This window comes from Acanthochromis polyacanthus, chromosome 6 (assembly GCF_021347895.1).
Source record: "Acanthochromis polyacanthus isolate Apoly-LR-REF ecotype Palm Island chromosome 6, KAUST_Apoly_ChrSc, whole genome shotgun sequence".
Lineage (NCBI taxonomy): Eukaryota > Metazoa > Chordata > Actinopteri > Pomacentridae > Acanthochromis > Acanthochromis polyacanthus.
The window spans coordinates 32,284,844-32,305,255 of NC_067118.1; the positions used below are offsets into that span (position 1 = coordinate 32,284,844).

At 39.1% G+C, this 20,412-nt stretch overlaps 2 protein-coding genes across 2 annotated transcripts; both read right to left on the reverse strand.

Moving 5' to 3' along the window:
* Positions 1 to 410: 410 nt before the first annotated feature.
* LOC110956232 (embryonic polyadenylate-binding protein-like) lies at positions 411 to 12,950 on the reverse strand. Its single transcript, XM_022201573.2, has 15 exons — positions 12,758 to 12,950; positions 12,133 to 12,326; positions 11,897 to 12,012; positions 11,020 to 11,159; positions 10,803 to 10,897; positions 9,749 to 9,886; positions 7,539 to 7,634; positions 5,457 to 5,717; positions 4,579 to 4,666; positions 3,637 to 3,756; positions 3,418 to 3,554; positions 2,775 to 2,883; positions 2,536 to 2,666; positions 926 to 1,001; positions 411 to 680 (listed from the first exon to the last, which is right to left on the reverse strand). Exons 1-14 carry the CDS (start codon positions 12,948 to 12,950, stop codon positions 939 to 941), a joined length of 1,881 nt encoding a protein of 626 aa, XP_022057265.2. The 3' UTR covers positions 411 to 680; positions 926 to 938.
* Positions 12,951 to 15,167: 2,217 nt separating this feature from the next.
* Positions 15,168 to 20,007, reverse strand: LOC110956239 (14-3-3 protein beta/alpha-1-like). Its single transcript, XM_022201579.2, has 6 exons — positions 19,866 to 20,007; positions 18,432 to 18,733; positions 18,182 to 18,305; positions 17,402 to 17,565; positions 17,137 to 17,232; positions 15,168 to 17,040 (listed from the first exon to the last, which is right to left on the reverse strand). The coding sequence occupies exons 2-6, from the start codon at positions 18,723 to 18,725 to the stop codon at positions 16,984 to 16,986; spliced, it is 735 nt and encodes a 244-aa protein (XP_022057271.1). The 5' UTR covers positions 18,726 to 18,733; positions 19,866 to 20,007; the 3' UTR covers positions 15,168 to 16,983.
* Between the last annotated feature and the right edge of the window lie 405 nt (positions 20,008 to 20,412).

Sequence of the window (20,412 nt, forward strand, 5' to 3'; positions counted from 1 at the left end):
TGGGGTCATTTTGTAAATTGTGTCGCCGTAATCCAGAATTGGTTGTATTGTCATCATGACAAGCAGTTAACGTATTCGCCAAACCAATCAGTTAGTCATGTAAAACAGAAAAAAAGAGATAACTTCTTCAGCTAAAATAAGCTGGCTTCGGAGTGTGGAATGAGCTCACTGAAGAAACACCAACCACAACCAACTTTTAGGGACTAGAGGGTGCCTTCTTTCTATGTCATGAGGCAGTAATGAGTTCATTACAGATTCATGATTCACTGTAGGACACGTTCTTTGCCAGGTGACACAATAGGTTCAGCTCATTTCACTAATTTCAGCCTCCTCTGGCCCGTGAAACACAAATTGATCTTAGTACATCATAACAAAAGGATGTCTCAGTTCCTAACATGCATACTGAGGAGGAGGGGATGAGACAGAAAGGTGTGAAGGACAACCTTAAACCCAGACTAGATCATAGCACTTCTGTGTTTGATACTAACAAATGACACAAGACCGTTTTAATGCATGTACTGGAAACTTTATCTAACAAAAGGTATTGCAACAACATAACAGCTTTCTTCATAAATCTCTTATCCATATAATCCACACAGAACCTTTCCTTTCTCCATCTTTTTTTCTTCCAAAATTTTACACTTTGTAACGTTTTCCCTCCTCCAGAAAGTCCATAACATCTGGAAAAAAAAATGACAGGGTTAAGTGTGTGCTCAGTTGCCATCAGAGGGCAAAAAAGCCCTACAGGTAAAGTTTCAAACCTGCCACTTAAGTCAAAATGAGCAATAATGCCAGTAATGGAACAGACACACTTCAAGCAAACAGTAATTGTAAACCTTAAAACTGCATGTTGCAAATGTAACAGTGCACTAAGAAGCCATTCACTGATAAAGAAAAGTGTTTCAGCAGAGAAGCTGTTGCTGACCTGAAGGTTCTCCTCACTTCTTAGTAGAACATTGCTTCACCTGGTGAGCTTGTAGGACAGCGATTGCCTCGTCCACCTGACCAAAAGTGAGAAGAGAGAATGGAATGACTTCCTATCAGCAGTCTCATTATTAATAAATGTGAGGCAACAGCCAGTAAACGGCTTAAAACAGGGAAACAGTCCACCCCCAAAAGGTAAACGAAATCTATTTACCAGAACAATAAAGGCGCTTTTCCACTGGCACCTACTCGGCTCGACTCGGTTTAGGTCGTTTTCCATTACAATACGTTTTTCACCTCATCGTGGGTGGAGTCATAGCACGGCGGCCCGGAAGTCTCTTAATGTCATTTGTGTGCGACATACAACAATGGAGGACATCGGGCCGATGGCAAACCTTCTGCTCGGTCTATGGCTGTTTGTCAGATCCCTGTTCCGTGAAGAGCAATACGCACCGTCGCTGTTGCCAGTTTTTTGTTGTTGTTTTTAAAATGGCGAGTTCAGTTTTCGTGAAGGAGTTGCTCTTTTGTGTCGTCACTCCCTGTCCAATCAGTGGCCTGCACTCTTTAGACGTCACATTATCTGCTTGACTCACCTTACTTGGAACCCTGGCCGAGTAGGTACTAAAATAGTACCTGATACCAGGTACTACGTTCTAATGGAAAACCTCACAAACCGAGTAGAGTCAAGCCAAGTAGGTGCTAATGGAAAAACACAATAAGACAGTACAAGGTAATCCTTTTTTTTCTAAATCTACATGAATTTTTGCAGAATCCAGTTAGTGTAAATAGTGATTAAAAATTTTAAAATCGTGACATTAAACTTGTATTTGGTTAATTCTCTGCCACAAAATCGAAAATGACATGATTCTTTCTGTTGCTACAGTTTCTGGCTCTGATAAATGGTGTCATTTTGGAAATTTTCTAAAGATGTCTGCTGGTGGGATTTGGGGTTCAAAAGGTTAAAACAAAATGTCATATTTATCCATGATTAAAAAGTTCAGATTACAATTTTCAGCTTTATCCATTGTATCATTGTGTGCATGAAATGGGACAAACTAAAAGCACACATGAAATAGCAGGACCAAATAAAAACTGTGCAATAGTGCAGAATATGATCAAAAAACTCTCTGGACATTATCAACACCTGAAGTTGTACATAGAACCTCCTCATATAAGAGTCAGAAACATCAGCAGAGGTGATCAGTAAAATCTTTCCATAATCCAGAAATTATAAGCTGACTCAAGCAGGTGTTTGCGAGACAAGCAGTGGTAATGAACTAGTGAACTAAACAGCTTAATGTTTGTTAAAGAGAAGGTTTGACATTTACAACATTTCAGGACATAATGAAAACACATGAGACAGCACCAATTCTTCTGGACTTTAGGTTCAGACCACAGACTGTAACCACAAAGACGGATGGAATAACAGCTCAGCGTGTTCTGCTAATGGTCACTACAGCAAGGACTCTGTTTGAAAATGAGGTTGAAGATAACAGCATCTATGTCTGCCATAATTTGCCTTCACATCTGGACTGATTTAGGTGCACTCTGTATGCACAGTCCACAGTTTAGATATTTAATCAGCCACAAGAAAAATGGTCAGAACTATACCTTTGAGCTCAGGGACTCAGGCGACTCCAGCAAGTGCAGCAGTTCGGAGTTGTCGATCTCCAACAGCATCCCAGTGATTTTTCCAGCCAGGTTTGGGTGGAGGGAATGAATCAGCGGGTACAAACGCTCCCCTGTGTGCCACAACAGAGACACAGAAGTGACGACAAACGCACAAGAGCGCCTTCAACGTGCATAAAAGGGGGGAAAAAAACCATTAGGAAACGTTAGGCATTCCACACCAAGAAGCTGTTTCTGATCTGAGAGTGGAGCTGCAGCGAGCATCAAGGCAGTGAGCGGCTCTGGTCCTTGAACATGAGCTGGTGGCTCCACGACGGGCGCAGGACCAACCTGAGGACATCGAGCAATGACACCAATTGTCTGAAAATGTTATCTTAAACAATAAATTTGCTTTGAGATAACCACTGATACACAGAAAACATAAAACATGCTGCTTAGATCCAAGTCAGCTTGAAGAAAAGTATCACAACTATCGTACAAAAACAGTCATTTTGTCGGTTATTCTGCTTTCTAATGTGGGCCTCATATTCATAGTTCCTTCCAGTGTGATGGTTACAAGTCAGCTTCTTAGGTAGATTTCTTATCTACACTAGGAGGTCAAATTTGTCTTAAAATTCATACCATCATTAAAGAGCTGCTTCTTTAAATGAGTAAATGCACCACAGGAGTGACATTCAATATTTGGTCAACTGCACCCCACAGACGCCCTCAGAGTGTTTTGGGATGAACTGTCTTGTTTGTGTTCATGTAGGGTCTAGTCAATGTTATCAAGGTTTATATGCTTACACTTGGCCATTTGTACACCTTTTTTTGGTTCTGGGTGTGCATTATAAATATGAAATGATACAACACAGACAGTAGTACCTGTAGTCTCGTCATCGGTGGGGGTACAGGAACAACCTGCTGAGGGTTTCTCACTGCAGAGTAATACTTGTACTGGCCGCTCCTGTGCTCAGCAGGCATGTCAGTTCGCCCTCCTACGGTCTGAGTGCCTATGTTGTCTAAAGACAGATGTCATTTCTGTCAGGTGCTATCAGGTGTATATAGCACATTTTAGATGGTTGTTATAGTTCAGGTAGTTACTTGTCTTTTGTGTGGAGGTTATGACACGTGGTGCCTGAGTGGAAGCCTGTCTGACTGTAGTGATGGTGGCTGATCCACGTCGTAGAACAGAACCACCTGAAAACTGGGGTGAGTAAGGGCCTAAAAACACAAAAACATTTATATTATAGATATACACGCGTATGTCCCAGATGTATTTACTGACAGTACATGCTTACATACTTAGAGTACTTAAGAGTATATTCAACTGAGAATATGACACGTGTGTCTGTTACATTCTGGGTATAAACACTACCAGTCAAAAGCTTGGACACACATTCTCATTTAATGTTTTTCTTTATTTTCATGACTATTTTCATTGTAGATTCTTACTGAAGGCATCAAAACTATGAATAAACATATATAGAATTATGTAGTAAAAAAATATACATATACAGGGTGTCCCAAAAAAAAAAAAAAAAAAACTGACATCATTTCATCATCTAATAATTTGTTGAAAATTTGTTTGCTCCTTTTGCTTACAGAAGTGACATGGATTGGACGTGGTGATGATGGAGACAACGTGCTATTGAAACGTCCCCTGACCTAACACTGTGCGATTTCTTGCTGTGGGGCTACGTGAAGGGACTGGTCTATATCCCACCACTATGTGTAGAGGAACTCAAGAACAGAATCACTGAGGCTCTGGAGAATGTTACACACGACATGCTGCAGCGAGTGTGGCAGGAACTCCACTACCGACCTGATGTGTGCCGCGTCACAAGCGGCGCACACACTGAGCATCTGTAATAACTTTGGAACATTTTAAAATTACCATCCCCCAGAATTTTTCATTTGAAATTTGTAGAATAAATCCTATTAAGTATCATTTCTCCTGACCATGTAGTCACTCCAATATGGACATCTTTAATGACGTCAATTTTTTTGGGACACTCTATAGAATTACAGAATTTATCTGCTCACCCTGCGGTCTCGGTGGTTGTCCTGTCCAGCGAGGGGCTGGTCTCAAGTTGCTGACAGCGCTGTGGTTGTAGAAGGAGCGAGCAGGAGGCTGCAAGAAAAGTAGAATTTTAATCTGCATTACATTGAACTGCACATTTTGCATATCCTGTCTGATGCTGCACGTGGTAAATAAACTCAGAGGAAAAATTCATAGTAACAGATGGAAGCAAGAAATTCGCTTCAAAGTATCAAATTCTGGATCACATTAATTATTAATGGTGTGTTTCATTATTCTTACATGTTGCAGACTGTTTTTATCTCAGTGAAGTAAGATTTTCTGGACAGTTTGCAAAAAATGTGAAATTGTCGAGGAAGGTGAATGAGAAAGAAGTTTTTGATGTTGACTCAAAAACTGTCTGCCTGCGATGTTTTTAGATTAGTATTTGTGCTGCAATGTGGAAAAAGCCTTCAACACACAAATCCAAGTACCTCGCCTGTCTGTGCCTGCTTGTTAATGTGACAGTCTGCAGTTTAGACTTATGTTGTGTTAAAAGTAACTTTTATGGAAACACAACCACGGTGCTTATTCAAACATCATAGCCGACACATTTCGATGCCTTATAATGGAAGCTGAACGCCACATTGCTTGGTTTGCTGAAATCAAGTTCTGTTTGGGAACTACACCAAAATAGAAATGTAGTCTGCGTGCATCATTGCAATATAATACGTTCATTGTGCAGCACATTGAAGTACGTCAGGATGTAGCAGACTGAATATATTTTTATACTTTTCACACACTAGTTAGGAATGATATCACACTTTACGTGTCAATCGAGCTGAAAATCAAGAAAAAGATTAATCACATCCCCTCTCTACTGTCACTGTTCTAGCATCCATACCTGTGGGACAGTGATGTAGTATGCAGACTGATGGAATGAGTCGATAATGGGACTGGGCATAGATCTCATCGTAGCAAGCCTCTGCAGGTACTTGTTAGTAAGAATTGCTTTGCGCTCCTCTCTCCGCTGAGCCAAAGCCACATACAGCGGCTTGCTTGCTACAATTCTCCCGTTCATTTCAGTTACTGCTTTTGTTGCTTCTTCGGCAGAAGAGAAACAGACAAAGCCAAAGCCTTTGCTTTGGGTGCCATCTGTCATCACCTACAGGAAGGAAAGAAGCTCACGTTCATGAGTGCCAGTGGTGAGTCCTGAGCTGACTTCAATCAGGAAAAGAATCAGAAGATTGCACAAGAAAGCTGTTTAAAAGACCAGCTGTCATTTTTTTCTAGTGGTTGTCTGATTTCAGCACAATCTTATTCTAATATTGCCGTTTCCACAGTGATTATTCAGCAGTGTTTATGAAAATACATGATTGAGTTATTTGAGTAGTGCAACAATAATTTACTATGACAACTATCAGCATTTAACAACCACTTTTAAATCATATTGAGGTTCAGAGACTTTCATACTTGAAAGTTGCTGTTTAGTGTGCAAAATTTGCTTTACATCATATTGGTCAGGCTTTCATGTAGTGTGTTAGAGTTGAATTTGAGAATATATTTATCATAATCAAGCCCTAGGGCATTAACTGATTGTATATAGTGTCTTTATAGAATAATCTTCATTACATACCCACACACACACATCTTGCTCCTCTAGTCAGTATATTTCCACTCTTACAGCTTAGCACACCCCCTTGTGTAACTCGAGCTATTTCTTATCTTATGCTATGTTTTCGTTTCTGCTTGTGTATAAAATAAACTTCGTATGGGAGCAGTCTTTGTAGCTCGCACTAATGTGTCTTGTTACACTGTGCTGTTACCCTTGCAAGTAAAAAGTTACAGTCTCCGTGTCTTTCTGGTTCGGTGAATATCTTCATTTGATATGTGGGAGCTCTCAGCGGAGCTACACTCTGACATAGTGATACTTCCCAGTTGTGTCAAAAATTCATAGGTAGATATATGCATTTATTTAAACACATACACAAAAGAAATGGACTTCATAAAGTTTGTCACTGCCCATAATATGTTCACAATTTTATTTTTGGAGTCTACCAGAATATATCAACTCTGATTAGTGTTAAAAAACACATTAGCTTTTTGAAAGGCTCCATTTAGTCCCCGTATGTTTAAAGATCCCATACCGGAAAACTACAGTCTCCTGTAGTTGGTCAGCTGGCTCAACAAAAGCATGGTAACATCAGCTATCTACCATAAACCAGGTCTATCCGTATAGAGAAAGACAGGCATGTGGCAGAAGTGTTTTAGCAAGCAAATAAACGTGAACTGTCAGGGTTCTCGCCAGCGCATTTCAGCGTAACGGCCCGTTACGCTGTCAGTTTAAAAGATTACGCTGTGATTAGGGCTGCTATGCTGTTATTTTGACAGATAACACCATGTGCGTTTGTTTTTATCGACTGGGTGCCTATCTAGGGTAATTTATGTCTCCCCACCTCAGCCGTACTTTCCTGTCGATTGACCCGTTCCCGTCTAAAATTAAGAGTCGCTTCCAATCTCGGGGTTACAATTAGCATGTCTCGGTTGTTTCCGTGATGCCATGTATGGTGAATAGTGACCTAAATCACGAGCATTTGGAGCATCTGCGTGACACTTATTGGCTGACATCTGGTCCGGCCGCTCGCGAGATTTAATGAAGGCTTTTGCGCATGCGGGAGGACCTGTCGTTACGCTGTAAAAAAATCCTGGTGAGAACCCTGACTGTGTTGAAGCTGCTCATTCTTTGAGGACCAAAAAAGCTGCGAGGGAGCATTACGCAAAAGTGTTACGTGGAGTTAATAAATAACAAAAGAAAAACCTGGACCTTAAATGAGGCGTTTCAAACAATTGAGTAGCAGTATTTTCTGTGGGAGAGAATAACAGCCTTTGAGCTTTGTAAGAACACAAAAACTAAACACACAATAAAAAAAAAAAAACACAAAAAGCATAATATGGGCTTTTTAAAGAAAATGGACCATGGCGTTACCTTGGCACTGGTGATGGTGCCATAAGGGGAAAACTCCTTCCGGAGTGTCTCATTATCTATGGTGTCGTCCAGGTTCTTCACATACAGATTCACACCCTGAAATCAGAAAGAGCAAGAAATGCTAAGTTCATGCCTCCCAAACACTGAATGTTTGTCAAGCTTTTCAGCATAAACAAAAAAAAAAAAAAAAACCTGGCTGATCATTTAAAACCTACAGCATCTAATACAATACAGAACGGAATACGGAAACTGCTGAAGATAGTCAAAAATGAATACGAAAAAAATTAGAAATAAAAAAGTAACAATAGTGTGAGTTGAGGGTTGCAACTGTTTCAGGATCGAGACGTGGAAAATTCTCCACATTTGATCAAAGCACAAAACAGTGAAATAACATCAAGGACCAGATAGTGTCCACTCTCGAGGTGCGGTGCTTTGTGTTCCCAGGTTATGTCCCTGATTTTGTCATCTGTTGAAAATCCTGGACTTGCCAGCCAATCAGCCGAACACAACAGAGTCAATCTGACTGATGTTTTTGGGAAATTGTTCAATTTATTGCTGTAATCATACAGACGGATATACACTATGCTCAGCTATGTCTATTTAATGTATCAAATATGGCTTTCTCAGAGTGTCAATGGATTTCTGTACTTGTTTTTGTCAAAACAAAGATACAAGATGATCATCCCCTGTTGGCCTCACAGGGGACGTGTTGCTGCATTGAGACGTATCATTTTATGGTTGGAACGTCCCAGAAATTCCTGTTACAGTTACAAGCACAAGCCACCTGGATCCATTATGGGCTCTTCCTGTACTAGACTTACACAGACATGTCAATATAAATTATAGCCTCCTCTGCATAGAATATCCTCCTGTTTAGCCATACTGATACTATTAATAAGGTTGCACAGCAAACTGCCAAGTTAGAAGGAACAACAAAAGTCAACAACTCAATTCTAAAGAACAATGCTGGAAAATACTACTGATTACATTAGTTACTGAAGGCTTCAACTTACAGATCTACTGTCTAGCTCAAAATTGGATCCTGCACAGTCAAAAAAACAACAACTATAAAATACAGGCAGGATCATGATCTGAAACAGCCACTGACCACACCTTCACCAGCGATCATACCCGATTGATAATGTTGTCTTTTGCAATCAGTGTTCACATAGGTACCTTTCTGCTCATATTATCCACTGGGTGGTTCACAGAGATTCTCAGCGAATATTCAACATATGAACATGTCAATACGCCACTTTTGTTTTATTCTGAAATTACTTTTATAGACATGGAACTGTAACTGCTAGAGATGCACTGATTATCCGCCTGGAGGATTACTGTGGCTGATGTTTAGTGTTTTTCTGATAATTGGTATTTTTACTGGCCGATTATTGATAAATTAAACACACGTCTCAAGACACTGTAGGCTCAGAAATGTCTGTCAAGCACAGACTGCAAAAACTGAACAAAAAACAAGCCGTTGCTATAAACCAGGAAATTAGCAATTCTCACACTGGCTAAGGCTATGCTAACAGCTGAGTTGGACAGCAGCCACAGTCTGTAAAATAATAATTAGTAATGCTTTAAGATCTGGACCTCAGAGGACAATAAAGATGATAGAACAATGGAAAAATTAGGGAAACAGAAGACCAGCAGTCGTAACTGCAGGAGACAAACTGATCAATCTCAGTCGATTCCACATAAACAGAGGAGAGCGTCCTAATTTAATCACTCCTATTCTTGTTTTACAAATTCAGTTGTAGTCACCCTTATTAATCAAGAAGTCTAGTCATGAATGACAGGTTTTCTGCTATCACATGCTGTTTAAGCATTACACCAAATGTATATTGGTTCCAAATATTGGCTATCAGCCTTTCTCAGTCACCAATAATCCCCCCAGCGGCTCCCAGAAAGATTGTATTTATCAGTTCATATTACAGATAATGACAATATTGAATAAGATGAGGTCAGGGTTTTCCAACAGACATAGCCACTTGACATTACTGTTATGCAAAGCCCATCTTCTATAATAAACATTTATGTCTAATAAAACATCTAAGGGCCTCCCTTTGAGAACACTGCAAAACTTTAAGTCTAATCCCAAACATATATCTCTTAACTCCAAAAAAAGGCAAATGCAAGATGATTAACAAGAAGTGATTAAAAAGTTTCTAGATTGCGATGCCCGTGTCAATACAACGCAGCAGCACCTGGTAGCGCTGGTTGCGGTCCTGTTTGATCTGGTCAAATTTGCGTTTCAGCTCATCCTGACGCTCCTGACGCTTCTGAGCTCGACCTACGTAGAGGATTTTCCCATCGACCTCCTTTCCGTTCATTTGATCGACTGCCTGAAAGACCAAGGGTTAGAAGCACCAACATGGGGGCAGCAATTAATGATTCTTTCATTGTTGATTCCAGTGCAGAATATTTTTACAGTTGATCAATTAATTGTTTGGTCTATAAAATGTCAAACAGCTGAATTATGGTAATCTGAGATTTACAAAGCCTGAGATGTCATCCTCAAATGTCTTTGTTTGTCCACGAACCAAAGATATTCGCTATATTGCCACAGAGAAGTAAAGAAAAATATGACTATTTGGTCACTTTTGAGTGCTCAAGTTAAAGCTTACTGTAATCGCATTCATGCATGATATTCATTAGACTGATTTGAAATTTTTCAGAAAAATACCTTCATGTTTTCACGGCTTTTGGTTGCTCTTAATGGATTTAGTACTTTATATTTATGTTATTTTACAAATCAATCTTGCAATTCTTTATCCTGTCTTGCTTTTTACAGGTTTGTTGCTGCTTGTCTGATAACACACAGAGCAGTTTTGTCAATCTTGCTAGTAAGTAAGGTATGCAAATAAGGCATAAAAAGTTGATGAAGACATGTACTAAAAAAGGGGTGGGGACATGCGACCAAATCATGCACTGGTGCAGCAAAGTCTCTCTGTGCCGCCAGGCAGAAAAGTTAGCTTAGAGCCCTGCTAATCAACCTTCAGAGAGTTGTAGATTAATTTCATCATTGACAACTATGATTAATCCTTGCAGCTCTAATCAGCGTGTCATCTTCGCAGGAAAAAAAACGCATTACTCTGACAATTAAAAGGTAATTCAAACATTTCTGAACAATCTTGAAACTAAAATCAAGATGGTACTATTGAGACAATGTTCTAAGGCCATGCAATGGTAAAGCACTAACAAAGCTGCAGTTCGACCTGAACATCAGTGTAATCAAACTGAACCTGATGCACAAATTACCTTCTGAGCGTCTTCATGGTTGCCATAGTTTACAAAGCCGAATCCTCGAGAACGACCCTTCTCATCCTTCATCACGCGCACACTCAGCGTCCTCCCTGGCAGCACAAACCAGACCGTGATATGCAAAGTGATTATCCCATAACTGACTGTTCTGCCACCAATCGTAGAGATAAATTTAAAAACAAGACAAAAAGAATGCATAGTGAAGTGTTCTTACCAAATGCTGAAAAGATGTCCTTGAGTGTCTCATCAGTGCAGTCCTCACCAAAGTTTTTGATGTAGACGTTGGTGAACTTGGCAGCTTTGGAGCCAGACTCCATCTCTCTCTCCTTGCGCGATTTGAAGTGGCCAACAAAACTGCAGACAGAATCGAACCCGTGAAGCAGGGGAAGAACAACTTAAGGGATTAAAGGAATTTAGCGACAATGCTTCGTGTCCATAATATTAGAATATATATGTTTGGTTTCAGCACACAGCTTTGAAAATGCAGCAATCAATGCGGACAGAAGTCTAAAACACAGGGTTAAACAAAATGTTAAGACATAACATGCATTTTTTAAATGTATAACAAATTTATTGCATTTTTAAAACCACTAAATACTTCACAAAACATTGATTGGACCAGAAAACAACATCTGACAGGAAGCAAATCTTGATTTCTGCATTCATTAGGAATAAAAGAAAAAAAATCTACACAGTACAGATTTGATATTTTTAAATGTCTTACTTTATGCAACACTGTCACCTGATACTCAAAGTACACACAAAGACAACAAACCTAGACACACATCCTACTTATTCACTGACCTAGGCTGGCCCTGACATGTTTCCCCCAGGAAAGTGGCCTCTGAGTTGACAATGCCAGGTTTCAACCATTTACCTGACACTTCACTGAGCAAAAAAACAACAACAAAACACACGGAATAGTCATCAAGTCTGTGATGTCTTGAATACAGCCTTCAGCATTTGTGAACAGTTTACACACTTAACACACATATTCTGCTCTACTCTTTGTCTGAGCTTATTGTTTAGATTGCATTTTTGTCACCATTTGAAAACTAAATTGATCAAATCAAAATATTTAGTTCACTCACACTTTCTTATCATTAAGCAGCATCCCATTCATGGTTTCAATGGCCCGGTTTGCAGCCTCCTGAGTCTCAAAGTGAACAAACCCGTAGCCTTTGGATCCTTTTTCATCACAAACAACCTACAAAGGATTTAAATCATGCAAAATGTATATTCATTGAATCAACAGCTTGTGTGCAAACTGCTGTTTAAGATCAGGGAGCTACACTAAGCATGCAATAATCAAAAGATGGTCACTTACCTTGCAGGACAAAATATTGCCAAAGGTTGAGAAGGTATCATAAAGCGCCTTGTTGTCAATGGACTCATCCATGTTCTTGATAAAGATGTTACCCACGCCAGATTTCCTGAGTCCTGGGTCACGCTGAGACCACATTATTCGAATTGGCCGACCTTTGATGAGGTCATAGTTCATCGTATCCAGGGCGCACTCCGCTAAAACAAAATTCAGAAATCCTTATTTAAGAAAAAAAAATCTTTTAAAATAAAAAAGTTTTTATTTTCTCTGTCACAAAGCAGCACAACACTTTTAAGGACTCTACAAATCACAGTCTGGTGTCTATTTTCCAATTTGCAAATTCTAAAGAGAGTATCCTCGTCTGCATCACATTAAAAAAAATTACAGCTTAGCACTTACGCTCATCAAAAATTGTATTTCTGTAATTGTCGGAAACAGTCATAGACCAAGAGTGGCTATTCCAGTGAATTAGAATATATTCTAGAGAATTGGCCAAGTAGTAGAATCATAACTGCACACCAAGAAAACTTGAGGACACGAACTAGTACAGTGACTTGTTAAAGTGCCATAGTAAAGTCTTCAATTTAAGTTACAACTGAAGGGGCTTTGGTCACAGTGTGTACTGTACCATCAGCTGGTTGCTGGAAGTTTATGTAGGCGTATCCCAGAGATCTGCGGGTGATGATGTCACGGCACACACGGATTGAAATAATGGGTCCAGCAGGAGAAAACTTTTGATAAAGCATGGCTTCTGTAACATCAGGGTGCAAGTCCCCGACATACAAAGAAGCCAGAGGATAGGTCGGTCCACCGCTGTTCATCCTGGGTAAAAGCTGGTTCAAGAAAAGCAGCCGTAAGTATCGCTTTGCGTTTCTGTAGCTGTTAATTTGGCTCTGTTTCTGAAGTAATTTCTGAAGCCCTCTCTAAAGTAAAATAAATAATTCTCCAATACTTATTTTCATAATCTGCCAATGATTTTCTACATGAATAGATTAATCATATTTGAGAAGTTTGGCATTTTACTCAAAAAAAATAAATCAATGAATAAAAAGACAGTGTGTTGGATGAGAGAAAAGAGCAGTAAAAAAAACATCTGTAAATATAATGCTACAGAACTGGAGCAACTGCCACCTGTATTGCATGACAGTTGTATTGAACGTTCTCCTGAGTTAATAAAACTACAAGCAAAAAATTTGGTATCTCTAAAATGCATGTGCATCCTTCTGACTCTATATACATGCATTTGTATAGCAAGTGGACCTCACGTATGCCATTTGTGAAGGACTGTTTCACTCAAATAATGCATAAGCGGTATTTCAATATATATCTATTTATTATTCATTTACTTTATTATATTTTGAACATTTTATTGCTTGTTTTGTGTTTGTTTTTAAAGATTTCCCCTATTTTGCTAAATGGACTATAGGTAATAAAATATTTTGTGTGTCGTTGCTGGAGAATTCAAAAGTAGTGGCAGTCCACTGAATATTAATGTGCATGTTGACTTGTTAAAAAAAGCAAACAAACAAAACACAGACCTAAAGTGTACAATAAGTATATATATATACATATATATATATATATATATACACACATTTTTTATAAACAGCAATTTAATGTTTTTCAATTTGTTATTTTTTACACACTGTATGTGTGACTGTCAAGTTACACTTATTAAATTTAATCCATCACTATATTTGAACCTACTCTCCATAATTATTGGCACCCCTGGTTAAGATGTGCTGAAAGCCTTAAAATAAATTCCATATTAATTGCAGAAGCATACTATCACACTGAAAATTGTTGACAAATGTGTTATAGGAGAAGATTAGGTGCTGTTTTTTTTTTTGGTTTTTTTTGGCAAAAGGGGGTTGTACAAAGCATTAACATCAGGGGTGCTAATAATTGTGGCACACATGCTTTGATGCAAAAGAATTATTTCTTAATGTGTGATTTTTTTCCCCCACTGAATAAATGCACTTGAATTAAAGGCTGGATTTCCCTCTTTTTTTCAATGTGGTCCTAGATCATTTAGGAAAAATGAATTCATTAGTAGCTAAAGAACACATCTTAACCAGAGGTGCCAATAATTATAGAAGGCGCTGGATTATATACAGTATTTAATCCTTAAAAAAAAAATATATATATATATATATATATATATATACACACACACATATAATACAATACATATAATACAATACATATAATTTTATTTATTTTTTATAGTATTCGTAACAAATTGGCAACTGGATGTCAGTGTGGTTAAAGTGGATCTTAATATAGAGCCATTGCAGGGGCCTGTTCATCCGGCAGATAAATCAAAACACCTGAAATACACACAGCCAAAAGATACCAAACGTGCAAAGTTAAAAAAAAATCCCCAACCTAAATTTGACAACATTTCAGTTATTAAAGTTTCATCAATTAGCCAACTATTGAATAGTTTTTGATGAACCCATAAAGTTGGAATAACGGTTCAAAATTGAGTTTTCAAGAAATATTGACTCTTACCAAACACATTAGCTAGTTGGCTAATTAGCTAAACTTGCATCTCTTACTTATGCACTACACATCGCCACTGACTGCTACGCATGAAACAACTACATTTATGCTACAGGCGTCGTTTTAATTAAACAAACTTACTTTTATAGTGACGCCGTTGGACTTGATATTTGCACTTCAGCAGTTTGCTAGCAACTTTCCACGCAGCGGGACGTTGTTTTGGTTTAATTATCGCCGTGGAACACCTGCACGTCTCCTCCGCGCAGCATTGTTTCAATTAAGCAATGAGGGCGCGGAGGATGCAAGAACGCCACACTCCGTGATGAAAAATAGTCCACATTAGCATATCAAATGCTAACGGCTAGTTAATGTGACCACTGCTGTTAAACAAGCAGGTAAAGACATCTATACAGAGTGAAATCACAGCCCACCCACACCTTGTCGCCAAATCTTGATTTTATTCTCTTTGCGAATTAAATTTCTTGCCACATTTCAGGTTAAAATTCTCGTTGTGAACAGAAATAGAGACGTAATTTGTTATCTTAAACGAAACTTTATTTCACTGAATGGTCTTTGACACTTTCCTATTTCTTACATGTATAGTGAAACTAGAATGGTTTTAAGATACATAAACACAAAGCTAGAATTACACCAACCATTGTTTATCTCCATTTCGTCACTGCTTTTTATAGCTATTCTAAATTTTCACAACCACGTGTGTGCACTGGGTAATAGACTGTTACAGAAGCAAATTTTAGCCATAAGACTTGTCAGTAAAAACAAAGCAAGTAGATACCTGATATACAGACAGGCTTCGTTCCACATTCACTAACTGCATTTTCATCAAGCATAATAATAAACTGACATGATTTTTTTTTCAAAACATAAGATTTCAATTCATTGGAGCATTGTCAGAGTAAACAGACCGTCAGCTATAATGTGGAATGGTGTCTTCAACTACAATAATGTGGAATGTAGTGGTGATACATGGTATTGTGACACTGAGCTTCTTTCCAAAGTGATGAAATGGGCTTCTCCAAATTGCACCATCAAAGTAGACCTGATTTGATTTTTTAAGGTGATAAGCCACACCAACTATCTTTAACAGCAGAGAGATGCACCTAGACAAAAAAAAAAAAAAAAAAAAAAAAACACACAAAAAACTGAGGTCAAGATTTTTTTTTTTGTGGTATTAACTCGTTCTCTTTAAGATTTTAAACAACAAGCAGATGCTGCCAACTAAATGAAATGGAGGCTGCGAGAGAAAGCCAGGCACGAAAAACTTCTTGGAGAAAACAACCGCTTTTAAGAGGAATATTTTGCAAGCAGGGTTGATACAGTGTGGTAAGACATTTTCAATTAACATCAATAAAAGGTTACTTTAGGTTTTACATACAGATGATAGTCAATCTTGCAAAATACATGGAACCACATTTACGCACATACAATTTTCATTGTACGGAGATCAAGCAGCACCAGAACAGTGAGTAAAACTACAATGACAATCCATACTTAGTTAAAAAAAAAAAAAAAAAAAAAGCAAAAAGGAGCACTGCCTTTCCAGAAGCCTAATAATGTGGAATGTCTTATGTCTGAACAAATCTAACATGACAATTTAAGGGGTCCCTTCGAACTTTAAAACTGTGAATTTGTGAACATGGTTGAGGAGCATTACACCAAGATGTCAGTGTCACAATACAGCCTGCCTCCTTTCTGTATGAGCCCACAGCAGAATTGCAGTTAGTTGAATACAGGATTGTACGTGTCTGGAAATTCAAACACACACACACACAAAAAAAAAAAAAAAAAAAACTGTTTCGGGGTTGTGAAGCAAATGGAACGCCTACCATCACAGTGTTTGGTGGAAATCAACTGCCAGTTTAATTACCATACAATAAAACCTGTAAATATCATGAGGAATCACAAATAAGAAAAGTAACAAAAAAAGGGATGAAAAATGCACAACAAACTAGCTGGGACAAGGGAATTTGGAAGGACGATTAGATTTCACAACACCCCCCTCCCCCCCCAGACCATACGCACAATCTTTCACATCCATTCACACTTGCTCGCTCACTACATACAGACCTACACACAAAGCCGACAAAAACAACAGCAACATGGACTCACTAATCAATACAACATGTTTCCACAAAGTGACTGAATCTGCTAACAACTCAAAATTACCCTGTCACCTCACAGTGAACTGAGAGGGGTAAACTAGTTGGTCAGGAGCAATTCAGGCTGCTTGTCATACAGAAGTGGGAGGGGCTGATGGAGTGGAGGGGGATGTATATAAGCTGTCTGTGTTTAAGATAAGAGTGTAGGTGGATTAACAGTGCAATTCCATTAGTTTTCCCCGTCTCCACCCTCTCCCTCATCTGCCTGGTTTTCTGATGTCCACAGCTGGGAAAAGAGAAAGAAAAAAAGATGTTAGAACCTCCTGTGAATTAACACATCGGGATCAGTCAGAGGTCAAACAATGTGCAGCTCGGCACTCACAGTCAGGTTGTCCCTTAGTAGTTGCATGATCAGGGTGCTGTCTTTGTAAGAATCCTCGTTCAAAGTGTCAAGTTCAGCGATGGCTTCATCAAATGCCTGAAGAACAAATACTCAAGTTGATAAACACTTCATCAGCGCTACCTAAACACAGTTAGATAGCAATTAAGATTAAATAAATGCTCAAAACTATTACATGATGTCTTTAAATCTCTAAAAATCACTTGTAGAATGCTTAACAGTTATGCCTTTAGGCTTTAGTTCATACCGTCTTAGCCAGGCTGCAGGCCTTGTCCGGGTTGTTGAGGATTTCATAATAGAAGACTGAGAAGTTGAGAGCCAGGCCAAGCCTGATAGGGTGTGTTGGCTGCATCTCCCCCTTGCTAATGTCAAAAGCTTCCTGGTACGCTTGCTGGGAGTTGTCCACTGTACCTGTGTAGGCACAAGAGAAGGGAAAAAAACATCACTTAGCATTTTAAAACAGTATTAAGTGATTCTGGGCACTTGGGGGCAGCAAAACAAACATAAAAATATTGTATTTTCACCTCAATCAAAATGTTGGAAGTGTTTTGAAAACAGTTGCTCATTACAAATCAATCAGACATGGAGCAAAATCTGTATTAGTTTTGAATCATGTTTGTGTGGCCTGCCAAGAAAAGGTCCAGTATTCGTTATCCTTTTCGTTATTTTTTTTTACTTCACTAAGTCCTGAGGGAAGCAATTAATTCTTCAGGGTTTACATACTCTCTTAGCTAAGTGCAAAGTTTGTTTGCAGCTAATTTGGTGTTGTGCAAATGGCCTGCAGTCTGAAGAATCAGTGGATGTGTTTGTTTTACATATTAAAACACAGCTGCTTTGCAAGAAACACAATGGCACTTAATAGCTATTTTCCCGCTACAAAAAAAATTTGCTTGGTAATAATACTTTGTAAGCTAATCGCATCCAAGGAATTCAGGTTATATTTTATTACTTGATGAAATGCTGTATAAATATTAAATAAAACACTGTCAAATAGCACAGTTATGATGCATCTCATGTTCTCACTTACCTTTCTTACTGTCCCCAGATGCAACTTCGGACAGGTATCTAAAATAGTCTCCTTTCATTTTCAGATAGAACACCTTGCTTTCAGGAGCACTTGCATTGGCAATGAGATACTCGTCCAGTAGTTTCTGAAAATAATAAGTAATTTCTTTTTCAGTTTTCTGATAACCTTGATAAACAACACACATTCACTGTCTGTACAGGTGTATGGTTTAAGACTGTTTTTAAGCACCAAAGAAAGAGGAAAGCCTTACGAGCACATCATTGCAGATTTCCTGCAGCTCACATTCTATCTTCTCCCGGTATTCACGTGCCATCTGCTGTTTTTTGTCATTGCCCTCAGTCTTCTGCTCAATGCTGGAGATGACTCGCCAGGATGAACGGCGTGCTCCTACCACATTCTTGTAGGCAACAGAGAGAAGGTTGCGCTCCTCATTTGACAGCTCAGTGCCTTGCTCTGTCACCGACTTCATGGCTGCAGCCATGTCATCATAGCGCTCAGCCTGCTCAGCAAGCTTGGCCTTCTGTACCAGGTCGTTCTTATCCATTTTCTAGACTGGGGGAGAAGATACAGCATGAGAAGTAATAATTTATAGTCAATAGCAAACAAAGAATACTGTTTCACAGTAGTTAGTACACTATCCATTCACCAGATATTTCAGTATACATTGAATTCACATGAACTTGCTTTATATTGCTTTGGTAGACCAAGTCTTTTAAGCAAGGAAGCCACTGGATTCAATGGAAAGTGAGGATAAGCTCTGTGAACTGGGCCCCTTGGCAAGTGGGTCAACCATAGACATCACTTGCTAAGGTTAGCTGCCAGCTAGCCGATAGTGTTTTCCAACCCTGCTTCGTCCTTACCGTATCAACCTACTATGGCCTAAATGGGGTGAATTTAATTTGTCAACAGTCTTAGCAGCGACTACAATTTACAATTTAGCACGCACGGCCGTTTCATTGGCTCGTTTAACGTTGTTACAACCGACACTAGCTACATCAGCCAAAGCCTTCCCGGGTCAGGCTTTAATGCCCTCCCCTAACGTTGCTAGCAGCGCTAGCGGGCTTTTGCTAATTGATGTTCCGATTGCCTTCATAAATGCGACTGAACATATTCAAAATTTGCTTCTATTCAATTTCAGTATGTGATCTAACTGGATTAAGGTTGCGTTGAATGTGCTAATCTGTCGTATTCGTGATAGCGCAAAGCGAGTGTGAGAGGCTAATGTACGTCTAATGTACCATTACCGCTACACAACGGGAACTGCCAGGCCAGCAAAAGCGACAGCCGACTTTCATTAAAATAACACGGTTATGGCGTTGGCAAATAACATACGTCGTTTTATGTAATTATCAGCACACGTAATCTTGTATTGCAGTGGATTATTTCTGGGTTTAATTCATTTTCAACAGCTGTACCACGGCCCGCCCAGGCTGCAGAGCCCGTTAGAACAAAGTGTCATGGAATCCGACCGTCGCTTAGCTCGCAGGCTAGCGGCTAATGCTAGCAGCTTGTGCTAGCGTGCGAGCTCCGCTAGCCTTTCACAAACCCGTTAGGTTGGTCCGTTACGATGGCTTCGCAACAGGATTCAACCGGACACGATAACACAGCCCGTCTAACACTGAGCTACGAATGAAAATCTAGTATTATCGTGCGATATTCATACGCGCGAGGTTATTACACTTACAATATTGGTGACTTTTAATCCTCCTTTTTTTTCTCTCTGGACGATTCAGCCTCCGTCCTCCGTCTCGTTCAGCGTATCGTTCAGGGCAGTACCACTTCCGCTACACTGGCACTTCTGTTTCCTCTTTTCCCTCCACACATCTGCCTTACGTAATGCAGCCGCTGCTCGAAAGAACATTTATGTAGACAAACTTAAAATAGAGTTTTTCAAAAATACTTTCAGTATTTGCTTAAAACGCCCTTTCATAAATCGGGCGCATTTAAACGGGCCGTATCGCTACTGCCACAATATAGCGTTTTATCTTATGGTTCAGGCAATTCATTTAGATTGATTTTTACTTTAATTTAATCAAATCTTAATTAAATCAAACACTGCATATTTACGTGGCCACTCGCTCTTTCCTTATCACTCCAGTCTGTGGCTGCATCAGACAATGTGAACATTATCCAAACATCTCTTAAACACTGAGTTCAACAGCACCTTCTGGCAAATCTGATTTCACTTCAGAGATGACTTCATCAATTAAATATATTACAGAAGAATACGG